At 41.9% G+C, this 14,062-nt stretch overlaps 1 protein-coding gene across 3 annotated transcripts in view; it reads left to right on the top strand.

Moving 5' to 3' along the window:
* The window catches only part of SPIDR (scaffold protein involved in DNA repair), a 193,852-nt gene that overhangs the window by 117,853 nt on the left and 61,937 nt on the right, over positions 1–14,062 (top strand). For all 3 annotated transcript variants that reach the window (XR_013234137.1, XR_013234138.1, XM_077352453.1), the window contains exons 9-10: positions 8,113–8,326; positions 9,526–9,797. Coding sequence is in view for 1 of the 3 variants with exons in the window: in XM_077352453.1 (XP_077208568.1) it covers positions 8,113–8,326; positions 9,526–9,797 (486 nt within the window). In the remaining 2 variants the exon portion in view is untranslated. The remainder of the gene's footprint in view (positions 1–8,112; positions 8,327–9,525; positions 9,798–14,062) is intronic.

Here is a 14,062-nt window from a genome sequence, read left to right as displayed (position 1 = left end):
GTTGTATTAAATAAATTGATCAAAATTGTAATGGCAGAATGCTGTGCATGAGTGCTGTTTTAAGGCAATTTAAAAAAAAATATTACATTCCAGAATCATATTTGTGTAAAATAGTGGTTCATTTCTTCTGCTGCTTTAGCTATGAAATAATGCTGATGGTATGTAAATCCAGATAAGCATTCCCCAGAATTGTTAATTCTTGACTATTTATTATATACTTTCAAAATACTCTCTTCCACAGTGGGGACCTAAAGTAGCGTATTATTCTCTTCTCCATTTTATCCTTTCAACAGCCTTGTGCAGTGGCCCACGGTCATCTAGTAAGCATCCATGGTGAAATGTAAATGCAAACTTGGCTCTTCCAGGTTCTAGCTCAACACTCTTAAGTCCTATACCACACTGGTTACTAGGATACATTATCACTTCTGCTGATTAAAGTGCTTCTTTGAACACATCCTGCTGTTAGTTTTTGGTATACCTAGTCACAAAAGCACAAAAGTAGGCTAGTTTAGAAAAGAACTGGGCTGAAAAGGGAAGGGGTAGTGTGATGCTAGTGGGGGACAACAACTAAACCACAGCAGTTTTTCCATTATTCTCCTTGTCTACCTCTCTGTCCTAAAATCTTCCTTTCCAATACGTCAGCAGCTGTAATATATTTCACCATCAGCCCTAAGGCCAAGGGAGCAGACAGTCTCCACCAAAGCTGTAGTTCAGGTCTCCTGGCTGGCTTCCAGTAGTAGCTGGATACTGATATGGTCTGCATAGGCTCCTTGTCAGGCCAATCATCTTCTAATGGATATCCCCCCCCCCCAAGGATGTAATATTTAAATGTACACAAAGAAAGAGATCACATTGTAACTGTTAATCTGATTCCCATAGGGCCAGGTAGAGAGGGACTTGTGCTGATTATCAAACTGAGTGTGTTCTCTCAACTATTGTTATTTTCTTCCCTCCAGCTTTTGTAGGCAAGCAGGGAAACTCCTCCATAGAAATATGATGCTAAGTATTCTTAACTTTTCCCCCAGCCATTAATCTGCTGTGCAGGAATTCAGCTTCTAGTTTACTTTTGTAAAATGTATATATTATATAACACTTTAGTTATTTGATGTGAATGCACTGTTTTCAGTGTATGTGACTGTATGTGACTGAATAGAGAACAATTCCTTAATTGATTTGTTAATTTAAACTTGTAAAATGATAAAATGTGTTCTGCTCTTGTGCTTGCAGTTCTGTAAGAGGGCACATGAAGGGTATTTAACATAGGCATAGGCTCTTCCCCGTCCCTGTCTGCCATGCCCTGCACGCCTCCTTGGCCCCAGTGTGGCTGCTAAATGTCAAGAGAGTTCCCAGCCCTTGCCACAGCCCTACCACACCCACAGCTCTTCTGGCTTCTGCTGCTGCCAATGGGGTGTTGCCTGGGCATTCTGCCTGGCCCCCACCTCAAGTGCTGCCCCAGTGGACTCCAGCCCAGGCAGCACTGAGACAGGTGGCCACTCCACTCTCGCTCCACCATTCTCAGAGCCCTCCTGGCCTCTGGCCCTGGCAGCGAGAAGCCAGGCGGATCCTCTACCCTGTCACACATGCTGCCCTCCTGTACTCTGCACGAGGCAGCAGTATGCTGAGAGGCTGCTGTACCCCGGCCCCACTGCACTCACTCTACTACTTGACTCAGGGGCAGGTGGCTGGAAGCCAGGTGCCCACTCCACACTGCCCCTACCACCCTCATGGCCCTCTTTGCTTCTGGCCAGCCAACAGGAATCCTGGCCCTAGCACCTGCTGCCCCCCAGCTCCCAGCTTGCTTAAAGCAGACTTCACCTTCTAGTGTTTGAAAAACACAGGGATTTGAACTTCACCTTTGAAGTGTGGACATATATACTTATTCAGGAAATTTGAATTAACTGAAGTTACTTAAGAATTAAACTTGCTTTTCTCTATTCTGTGGTAAGCATCAAATAATTATGAAGTGACAAATTCACTGTAAAATGTTCTTTGTGCATGGACTTGGCAAACTGGAACTGGAGTAAATTTTGAAATAATCAAATGCATATTAAAATATATTTGAGATACTCTAAAACTCTCCAAACTAATAAAAATGCTGAATCTCATTGTGTGTTGTACAATGGTTGCTCTTGCTGTCTTAAAAAGAGGGGTTATATAAGGACATATTTCCAGCCTTAGCTTTCCCTCTATTTTGTTTTGTATAATTTGCCAAGACTACAGAATAACTTCATTTTACTTGTCTTCTTGAATCTGTCTGCATGAGTGACTTGCTTACATTAGATTTCCGAAGAAATTGCCACTCTCTGTTATTTTCTTTTGTTTCATTTCAGAGCATTTTATTATACATTGCTTTATCTGATTAGAAGTATTTAGAGCTATGAAGGATGCAACATTCTATAATTATATTACTTCACTTTCTTCCGCTCATCTCTTTGTATGAAGTGCCCATTGTATGAATACTACCCATCATTCTTTGACAGTGTCCAAGAAAATCAGGGTTTTATTGGCAGTAGTAAAGACTTTGAAAAAGGTTTTCTTAAGGGTGACCACCACCTCCTACATTCAACAGTCCATAGATTGAAAACTGGTCTCAGATTTTCAAATATGAACTAGCTTTAGAAATAAGACATCCCTAAGGAAGTAGGGCTGCACTGCTGCCTTGTCCTAACCTATTTTACCCCTTTTTTGAGGCTTCCATGCATTCATGTTCAGTAGCTGTAGTAAAATTCTGATGGCTAAGAAGGAAAAGCTTGTTGGCTCATCCCCTATCCAATTTGGGCATAGCTGCTGGTGCCTCTTCTCAAACAACCCCCCCAAGTTTGAAGAAGATTGGACTAGGGAGTAATATTATATGGACCCTCAAATAAGGTACCCCCATCTTCCATTATTTTCATGAAAGGGGGGAAAGGACTCTTAGTCCCTTTAAATGCTTTCTCCAAGTTGAGAGTTCACATGGATGGCTTTTAAAAGTACAGTCATTTTAAACCTTTTAAATTTAGTGATCAGGTGGTCAAAAAAAGTCCCAAATATTCTTGGTATTTTTCAGTGTTTTTCACCCTGCTTGATTAGCTGACTGCACTCCCCTACTACAATGGTATTGAATGGTATTTATTGTTTCTCTCCTTGTTGAATGCTGCTCAGTAAATAAGAAGCTACAGGCTTGACTAGACAAGAATTGAAAGAGCCATGATTGAATCTCCCAATATCTTGAATTGTATAGCTTTAGGAGAAAAGGTGATTTGGCTTGGAGCTTTGATACTTAGGGAATTAAAGCCCTTAGGTGATTTTATGTCAAAATCTTTTCCTGCCCAATTGCTATAGCCCCAATAAATAAAAAATAGGGTTTTTTTTTCTTCCCCGATAGGACCTAACAACAGTTTGTGAGGAGATTCCTAGCTGGGAGTTCATCATTTAGTCAAGTCAACACTTGTCTTACACACACGCGCGCACACTCACATACCCACACTCATACACAACCCTGATGGTCTAAATATCTGATCATAGATTTCCAGCATCTCCCATAGTTGTACCTCTATGATCTAATACCCCAAAGACAGCATGGTTGAAGTAAGAGGGCAAAGTACATTGTGAACTGAGGAACAGGAACAGGAAAAACTAGACTGATAAGATGAAGGGAAAAGGAGTTGTGTGTAGAAAAAACTTCACACAGGGCCTAGAGGCTAGAAAGGCCAGATTTTGGTAGGGAGTAAGAAGAATGCAGGATGCCTAGCCAAGAATTGGAGCAATTGAAAGAGAGGCAAGAGGGGAGGCATAAGACTGGAATCTGGAGCTTAAAGAAAGATGAATGGTGAAGAAATGGAAGACAAGACTAAGAGAAATTGAGCACTGTGATGAGAAAAGCAGCACCGATGTAATTTTTCTGTCTGTGTAAACTCTTAAATCTGTTAATGCTTTCTGAGCCTTGTAAGTAAGCATTTTTGCTGTGAAGAAAAGGAAGTGACTTTGATTTCAAATTAGCATTCTACACCTTGATTATAGGTCTCTTGATTTTTGCTAATAACTGTTGTAACAATTGTTTATATATTCCTAATAAGACTTTATACTAATGTCATACAAACAAAAACAGTTTTTGCATAAGACTTAAGTCAGGGGTAGTCAAACTGCGGCCCTCCAGATGTCCATGGACTACATTTCCCATGAACCCCTGCCAGCATTCACTACCCCTGACTTAAGTGTTCTTCTTGTTTCAAAATTTTGTCTAGCTTCGGGACAGTGGTTCAGCCTGCTGTGGAGACCAATAGGTGTAACTGTTAAGACACTAAGACTTTTTGTTTTGATCTCTTTACCTCAGTATTCTACTTTGTTTAGGAGAAATTAGCTACTAACATATGTGTTAACTTGAATATATCAAGAATTCAAACATAGTTGGGCAGTTCTCTGCCAGCAGCAAAAATGAATTAATTCCTTCGGAAATACATCAGTGAAACAATTGGCCCATCACTTTTTGAATCTGATACATGTTTAGCAATTGTTTGTTACACACAGCTGGATCTTAGTATGCTAGTAACTTGTCTACTAGCACACACTTCCAACATTTAAAGGCATGTCAATGTTTTTAAGAGGGGTTGATGGTTTCTTCTAGTTCCCCACACCTACTGCAGCCACTTGAATTATTCCTGGGGGTCAGTGGGTTCCAAGGAACAGCATAGTGTACCTCTTGAGGAGAGAACTTGCAGAAATTACTGCCCTGCTCTTAAGAAAATTGATGTTACTTTAGATTTTTAGAATGAAATTGGCTACAGACCTTGTTTTGCCACTCTATATCTCCTCTTTTTGCAAGACCACTCCCCTGACCTGACTTACCAATATGTTCTTCTTACCATATTTTATTCCACTATACTACCCTGATGTCTTCTCATGTTAGTGATTGCAGGGGATTTGTATCCTGTAATTTCTGACTAGGCAATCTAGGGTCAAGCTGTACCTGGAAGACGGCTCTACCAGCAATCTTAATAAACCTTCCTTTCAAGAAGATCCTCCTAAAAAGGCCAAACACAATCTGTAAACAAGAACGCCTCAGCTACTAGTTGTACTTACTTCTTAGCCATGCTTTCTCATTTAGGATTTACTTATTACTGTCTACTTTTGTGTCTGGACATGCTTCCTTATTGCCTTCTGTGCCTAACTCAACCCCTGAAATAAAGCCTGGCTACATTGAGGGGGTGCACCGTCATCTATCATCACCAGACTCTTTCTTCAACCTCAAGGCCAAAGGCCCTGCCCCTCAGGGGGGACTCACAATCTCACATTTTGTTAATTTCAGAACTGCTTTATTAGTGTACTAGCAGCAAAGCCCATTTATAAAAAATGAGCTTTGAAAGGGGAGAAGGGGCAAGAGAAAAGGACCCCCCCCCTCAAAGCTGACCTTAGGAGGTCTTGGGCGGTGGAGAGCAGCGGGTGGGTGCAAGGGGGGAGGAGAGTGCCTACCTGTGGGGCGCGCAGGAGGAGAGTTGGGTGCCAGAGAGGGCCTGTTGGCCCTGGAAGGCCTGGTGTTGCATGTGTGATGGGGTACAAGGCCTCCGCTGGGTGCACAGGCCGAAGTGGCGTAATGGCCTGGAGCTGCATCGCAGACGCAGAGCCAAGGCTTCCGGGGCCAAGAGGATGCAGCAGGCCCTCCTCCGCTGGGCGCAAAGGCAGAGAACATCCCCCTGGCCCAGGAAGCGTCCCGTCTCCCCCGCTGCAGCCCGAGCGCTTCCCGGTGGCTACAGGGAAGCGCTCCCCCTCCCCCCTGCCACCCCACAGCCCGAGTGCCTCCCTGTGGCCTGGAAAGCACGCCCGGGGCTTGTGCGAAGTCCCGGGTTTGCTTTCCAGGCCACAGGGAAGCGCTCCCTCTCTCCTCCCCCCCCACCCCTGCATCTTGAGCGCTTCCCTGCAGCCTGGAAAGCTCACCCGGGGTCTCGCACAGGCCCTGGGTGTGCTTTCCAGGCTGAAGGGAAGCACTCCCTCTCCCCACCCCCCGCCCTCTTCCCCGCGGCTGTTCCTCCTACCTGAGGCCCTGGACGTGGAGCGGCGGAGTCACAGCCAGGCACGTCTGTGAGGCAAGGGGTGAGGGCTTGGTGAGGGAGGCCATGAGCTGTAGGGGCAGGGCCAATCAGGGTGCAGCCAGTGGATTGGCCCTGGAGTGGCCAGACCGTTCATCCCCCAAGGGTGTTTCACAATTATTTAAAGGCACCAAATGGATAAGATGCAAAAAGTAGACTCCCATACATTAGAACTTTAAAGCTGCTGTACTTTACTATTGTGTTAGAGGATAAATTAGTGATCCTTTGGATGCCCTTAACTGAACTTCTGGTAGCACCTAAAAAGAAAACGTTTCTGTTACTACTAACTGGGAGTAATATTCTGATCATTGTTCAATTTGTCATAGTCATGTAGTTTTTGAATGAGTGAACATCATGATTTTTTACCCCCTGGGTAGTGAAAAGGAGGAACTAATTAAAAACCCTGGAAAGCTGGATCAAGAACATTACAATAATACAGCTAAACAGTGTCTCAACCTGTTTTATTTTGCTAATAGTACAATACTTAGTTAAATATATGAATACTTGGCTATGTCTTCTCCCATTATGTGCCTCTTTCTTTAGTGGTCTGTGGGCCAGAATCTTGTAATTTCCAATTTTATGTTTATAAAATTTATCCATTATTTTAATCAGCTATTTTTAGAAATATAGTTTGAGTGTGTAAAATTCTTCTTCTCTTATCAACATTCTTGCTTTCTAATTAATAATATCATTGTTAATAATATCATTGTCTAATGTATATATGTAATATTGTTTTCCAATGTAGGGTACCTAATTCCCTAAGGAAGCAAAGCAGACCTTTAGGGTAGCGATCCCCAACATGTGGTCCATCGACTAATTGGAGGTGGGCCGCGAAGGACGCCTTCTCCCCCCCCCCAGCCCTTTACTTCATCCCCCCGGCTCTTTACAACATACTTCGGGTGTCATTGTCTCCCATCACTCCCAGATGGGACTATCTCGTTGCAGAGAAACAAGCTCAGGATTCCCATTGATTTGTCATTGTCATGAGTTAAAATTTCCATGAAAATAAAATGTTCCTTATGTTCATTGTTGTGGTGTGTCTGTATCTTATTTTGAAGAGATGCTTAAACATTACCATAGCGATCAGAGAGCGTTAGGGCAGTGGTTGACAGTAGAGGAGTAAACTACCCCCCCCCCCACCGGGCCTCAGTAAAATTGTCAAGCGTTGAGTGGTCCCCGGTGATAAAAAGGTTGGGGACCACTGTTTTAGGGGATAGGTTGGTGACACTTCAATAATTACTATACTGGCAGATTACCTATCTGTTAAATTTCAGTCTGTGCTGTGAAGAGAGCAGGCATCTTAAATTTCTCTCATATGTCTTTTCAAAAGCACGATAAGAGTAGACTGACTTAGTCCCTAGCTAAGTGAAAGTCCATTTTCTGTAGGTGATGGTGGGTACATTGGAGTTCATAAAGGCAGAAAAGTGCTTGAGAATTTCTTACTACAAATATGTGGAATTTAAAATTTAGGATGCTGCTGTGCAGAATGGTAGCGATAACTGCTGTATATGCAAACAGCTAAAATAGTATTATGATTTTATTGCAGAAAAAGTATTAAACCTATTTTAAAATCCTTTTGTACATCTGGAACAATTTATTTATTATATATTTATATACAGCCTTCCCCTGAGGCTAAGAGTGGTTTACATAAAACATAGGGAACAGGAATCATAGAGTTGGAAGGTACCTCCCGGGTCATCTAGTCCAACACTATGCAGGACACTCACAACCCTATCACTCATCCACTGGAACATAGAAACATACACTATACACTTAGTAACCATGTCAGGTGGCTAACAATAGTAATAGCAGTAACAGAAGAACAATGATTCTTAAAGCATGTAGTGGGACACTGCCTTCAAATGCATACTTCATTTAACCTACATTCATTAATATTTTATATGAAACAGATACTTACTGAAACCAATTTTTAAAGTATATAATAAAATAATTATATAAATCTGGATCAGATTTCCATTCAGGATAATAGCATGACTTGTTGGAAGCTTTAACTTCTTACAAGGTAATAAGGGCTCATTCTTTTTTTCAGGCAAAAATTACTTCTGCCAAATGAAGATGTTCCAGTAATTATGAATACCTACTTTAGCCAAAAGGTCTTTCTTAAAGAACCAAAAGAACCAAAAGAATTGAGTTGGTCACATTTTGAAGAGCCATTGCTTACTAAAAGAAACATCTCTCTGGCCCAGATATTCAGATTATCTGATACAATAGAAAGTCAACCTCAGGCATCTGCAGTTAATCAGGTAAAGCTTGTTTTTGGTTTTTAATACTTTGTACCATGCTGATGAACTGAATGTTCAGAAACAGCAAGAATGCTCATGTTTCCTGCAGCCTTTATTTGAGCAGCTTGAATATTGTTCAGTAATGAATAATATTCAAGTTTTTACAAGCAAAATTTTAGCATGTGGTTTATTGTACAGTTGAGAGAGTTGTAGTCCTACTACTCAGTCCTACTAAGTTGCATTGTGTATGAGAGAGGGAGGGGGTAGAACACTGAGTTGCTCTTCTCAATGCTTCCCGCATGTTTTCTTACAATGTTCAGTTTCCCTCTGAATAAGCATTTAATGGATTTTTTTGAGCTTCCATATTCTTCTATTATGCTTTCTATAAGAAGAGAGCAATAGAATGTGTGAGTTCATATGGCTGCATGGCATCATTTATGCGATATCCTCTGGGCACATCTTTGCCCAGTATTGATCCTAGCTTAATTTGGCATAAATCCTTGTCATAAATCTGATTTGTTTTTGAACAAAGTTAGAGATGAGTGGCACCTTTAAGATCAACAAAGTTTTATTCCGGGTATAAACTTTCATGTGCATGGACATTTCTTCAGACATAAAAAGTGTCCATGCACACAGAAGCTTATACCTGAAATAAAAAATTTTGGTCTTAAAGTTGTTACTTGTCTCGAACTTTGTTCTGCTGCTTTAGACCAACATGGCTACCTACTTAAATCTGTCTTGATTTGTTTTTTGTTTTTGTTTTGTTTACTTTTGCAGTAGTTCAGCTTTCATAGTTGAATATAATAAAGCACAATTTTTGCAGAGCCAGGGCTCCATAGATCATTATATTCCTTTCCTTGGAAGCTTTTTAAAAAGAAAAAATCATGTCAGTACCTGCTTAAGTTCTGCCGTTAGAGGCAAAGCCTCACCCATGGCTATAATTATGTAGTTATGGTTTCATTCTTACCCCAATTACCCAGTTACCAGTTTCTGATTGGGGCTAGAAGTTTCTGAATGGTCAGTGTTGTTTAGAGAATACAAAAAAAGGTTCTCCCCTGGTGAGAGACAAAGATTATCTCTGTTTTGCTGTCAAAAACTGATGCCAGTCTAGATTTAGAGACTGGCCTCTGTAATCTTAGAATTAAATTTGGTGTAAGTAATAGTTTCTCTTGTTTTTATAATCTGCACAATGTTTTGATTTATGGCTTTGTTTTTGCCAGGTCTGTCCCAGTATGAAGCTTTTCAAGGCTACACACACTCATAGCAACACTGAGACCAAACTATCCCCCTTCGCAGTTACTTCCTTGAGTGACTCTCTCCTTGATGTTGTGGAGACACAAGGAAGAACTGGAGGAAGAGGAATGCAGGTGCAAGTGGTTGTTCAAAGAGTATATTACCTGCTTGCTCAAGAAGGGGTCGGATGCCATCGTCAAGGAAATGACCCTGCCCAAAGCACAGCACCGTTGCTAAATTTAGATCTGCAAAATGTTAGGTAAGTAGCATTAATCGTCCCAGTATGATCTCTGTTGAACTGAGGGAAGGAGCAGAGTACAGGGGTGAGCTGATATGATTAAATGGTCAGATTTTTTCCATGGACAAAATGATCCTGCTCTTTTGCTCAAAATGGGATGCTACTGCAAGAAGTGCTAAAGAAAAGCAAAATGACCTACTCAACATTGAAATCCACATTAGGGATCTTTCATGAGTTTGTGGATTTGCTCCACTGAGTTAAGTAGCACAAAGTAGTAGAAACATCTCCAGAGCTGTTTCTGATTGAGAGGAATAAACTTGCCCCTCCCCCTTTGCTGTGATCCAAAACCAACTTTGGGCAGTAGGCATCTGTTGCTTTATTTTTAAAAAAGAAGGTTGGTAGCTCTGAACATAACACCCAGCAGTAGATGTTACATTTGGCTCTAAAAGTCTTGGTGACAAATTCTTCATTCTATTCATTTAATTTTTAAAAGCAGTGTAATGCTTTATTCCAAGACTGCATTGTAGTTGTTGTTCCTCTTCCTAGGTGTAAACTGCACGGAGCTTTTATTCCAATCCCAGGTTGACTCAATCCCTGCTGTCTACACAGCAAGAAGGATTGATCCAGAGTGACCCTACCTTTGTTGTGTGATATCTTAGAGTGCTTTTAATGCTCAATATTTTTAAAATCCAGATTGAGAAAGCAGGCTATTTTGAATCTGGGCTTTGCTCCGTGGTAGAGAACCCCTGATTGGCCAAAGTTGGTCATGTGACAAGTTTCCCTTAATGGAGAAGCCCCTAATTTCTCTCAACTTCTGTCGGTCTTGTGTTTTTCCCCCTCCTCTGTCTTCTTCGATCCTCTCTCCCCCCCCCCCCCCTCTCCAAGAAAAGAAAGAAAGAGGCTTGGCTCCCTCCCCTTCTGAACTACCCTAACCATGTGCAGAACACTTTCCCGTTTCAATGGGGGGGGGGAGGAAGACCTGAGTTCAGATCGATCTGAATTCAACAGGATTGACAATGGAATAAACAAAGTAAGTGCAGATTCTGCCCTAGTCTCCCATTCTCCTAGTGATGGACCTAATTTCTTTTTATCAAGAGAAATTGAATGAAGCATTTAACAAGTGCTTAGAGAGGAGGAGGCTGTCACTAAACAATAAGCCCCAAAATACCCAGGATATTTCAGTAGGAATCTTGATAAGGAACTGTACATTATTCTTGCTACATTGAGCAATTCTTTTCCTGCTGAGATATCTCAGCTCTGCATTTCTACATTGTTGGGATCAATGTATAAATTGTGTTTTAAATATTTGTTTGCTATGTATATACTGGTTGAATTCGGGGGTGGGGGTCAATGATGAATAATTGGTAGCGTTTACTGCTGCTAGAATTGTTAAGCAGAGTGAACAGATACATATAATTTACTTAATATTTATCCTGAAGGCTGAGGGCAGGTTGCAACATTAAGTGCAGGATTTCAGAGTATAACTCTATGTAAGACAGTTCACAAAACATAATGTGAAAACCTTTTGAATCAAAGAGCTAAATAAAAGGGTGCATTGTTGTTTTTAAACAGACAATTAACAATTATCCAGGGGGTTTACCAACTGCTTTAATGCAACCTTAGCTATACTTATTGCTCAGTTATTTATGCATCTTGACTCCAATTAGCCCTTCCTAGTAACTAAACCCACTTCTAACTATCAGTAATGACTGGCAAAGTCTGTTTCAGTGCAATTAATGAAGTGTGCATGCACACAAAAGTTTATCCCCTGAATTAAACTTGGTTGGTCTTAAAGGTGTCACTGGACTCAAACTTAACAGTTAATTTTTAAAATTTACTTCCTTATATGAAATTGCCTGGGGGTGGGCATAGTTGTGCTTTGTTCCAGTATTTTTGCTCTGTTCACTATCAAAGTTAAAAATGAAAATCAGTGTTCATCCCATCTTCCTTTCATCATGAACATCAAGATGGCATATATAGGATTCATTGGCCTTCTTATCAAGGCACTGACAAAACCAGTACTTCTAACTTCAACAAGGCCTGACTGCTTCTTCCATACCCTTAATAAAATGGCTAGAACCTGGTCTGTCCTGGGAAAAGTAAGACTGGAGGAAGATGGTAGCAGATCTAGGATTTTCAGCTGTCTAAATCATACCAACAAGAGGGAAAGAATGACACCCAGACAGTGCTGAAGAAACACAAAAATTATCCTGGAGGGACTGTAGTGGATACTGAGTACTGTGTAGAGAAGCTAGAGTTAAATTTAGTGTACTTACATTCCATACAGGTTTTTTTGTGTTGTTCAGGGTGGGGGTGGGGGGTCTTAAATGGTGTGTTAGGACTAAGAGAAGTAATCAGAATAGTCATCTATCTACCTGAACATGGCCCTGGGATATACATAGGACCATGTACTACTAATCCCAGAGATCTGAACAAGACTTTACAAACAAAAAAGAAAAGGGGGGAGGGGTTACAGACGTGCCCAAACTAACGAAGCATTATTTATGCTTGTGCAGATAGCATTCATGAAACAGTTCACAAGACACTATAGTGGGTGAAGGGGAGGGAGAAAGAGGCCAGCAGCAGAAGAGAAGAAGCCAGACAAACAGAGGGTGGGCAACCAGGGCTGGGGAGGCGAGAGAGAGAGAGAGAGAATTGTGGCCATTGTTGTCATCACCACTGCCAGCAGGAAAGAAAAGTGATTGGGCAACATGGCAGCAGCATTGGCTGGAAGAGTAGGAGAAGACTAAGGGGCTTTACGCACCGGGATCTTTGTAGCAAATTGGTCACTGAATGAAAAATCGCCATTTAAAATAGTGGAATTCGTCGTTATGCATACCTGCCTTTGTAGTGGAATCCAGTTGCGTTTTGTAGCGTTTCCCACAGGCTTCCGGTCTCGGCAGAAATCGCTAGAAAGGAAGCGCTATTGCCAAGCTCGTCCCGCCCCTGGCCGTCAAGCAGCCAATGGGCAGCCGTTAGCATGCTCCCAAACAGCCCCTTTCCCTTTAAGAAAGGTTTTTTTAAAAAAAAAAAAAACAGACCCATTGTAACGAATCTGTGTAGATTAGTTGCAACGGAGAGGCCCATCCAGCTGCCTAATGTGTTTGAGCTGTCGTTTGATCGTTTGATCGTTGCCATGCTGCCTCCGAGTGAAAAAAAAAAAAATCCCCCCCCCTCTCACGGGCCCGATTTTCGGCTGAATGAATGTGTAAAAATTAATGGGAAAATACATCAGCAAACGGGCTTTTCTGTGGTTTGTGCTTAGTGACTAAAGGGGAAGGACTGAAGCCAGGGAAGCCTCTAAACAGAAAGAGGCTCGCTGGTGCGTTTATCCCCGCTCGCTCGGAGAAAAAAAAATGGCGATCGCTTCGCCGGAAGATCAGAGAGGAGAGCCAGGGGGAGGGACTTTGTAGAAACCGCAACAATGTTAACGCACAGGTCTTTTTCGCTAGTGTTGCAGATTGGTTGCAGGAGTGTATCGCTTTCCGGAGGGTGAATCCAGTTTTGGGGATTTCCCTGAAAGCGCTACAAGGAAGCGCTTTTGGAAAATTGGTTTCAGGTGTGTGGCAGATTGTCGACGACGTTGTGCAAAACAGCAAATCAGTAGCGTTTTCAATTAGCAACCATTGTGCTATTTTGAAGGCATGCAAAAAGCCCCTAAGACTTCTCTTCCATCCATAGCTGCTTCCCTTGCCTAGGTAACAAAGCAGTAGTGGCTGGGATGAAGGTGTCCCTGCTGCTGCTTTTTCCTTCACTTCTCCGCACCTTTCTGCATGATGGAGGTAAAGTGAGCAAGCAGCAGTAACCAGAAGATGGGAGGAGGAGGAAACATCTGCTGTCCCAGTCACTGCCAGAATGAGAAGGTGAGCGAGTAGGGGAAGCACTGAAAATAAGGTGGAAGCTGTTCCCCTCTTTCCACAAAGTTCTCATGGGTCCCCAGTTGTTTGTTCTAAAGCTGGCATGTCTCAGTTAATTGTGTGAAGAATCAATGAAGAGACCCTCTCGCCAGGAGGCTGTTCTCATAGCTCAAGACAAGATTGCCAAGCTTCCATGAGATGTATTAATGGATAGAGAGATCTTTTATAGTGAAGGAAGAAATCTTAAAAGTTGAGGATATAGTGACAAAAACAGAGCTCCATCACTTGCAAAAAGGTAGCATACTTAACTTTCAGTGAAAAGTGGGTGATGAATATCCATTTCTCTACAGCAAAGCTGTCCAAGTCTTTGTTCCTCTGGTCTGAAGGTATTCCTGGCTTTTCTACAACAGTCACCATTGATTAGGGCCA

This window comes from Paroedura picta, chromosome 9, assembly GCF_049243985.1.
Source record: "Paroedura picta isolate Pp20150507F chromosome 9, Ppicta_v3.0, whole genome shotgun sequence".
NCBI lineage: Eukaryota > Metazoa > Chordata > Lepidosauria > Squamata > Gekkonidae > Paroedura > Paroedura picta.
Note: the sequence above shows the minus strand (reverse complement) of the source record. Positions and strands in the feature narration are given on the sequence as shown.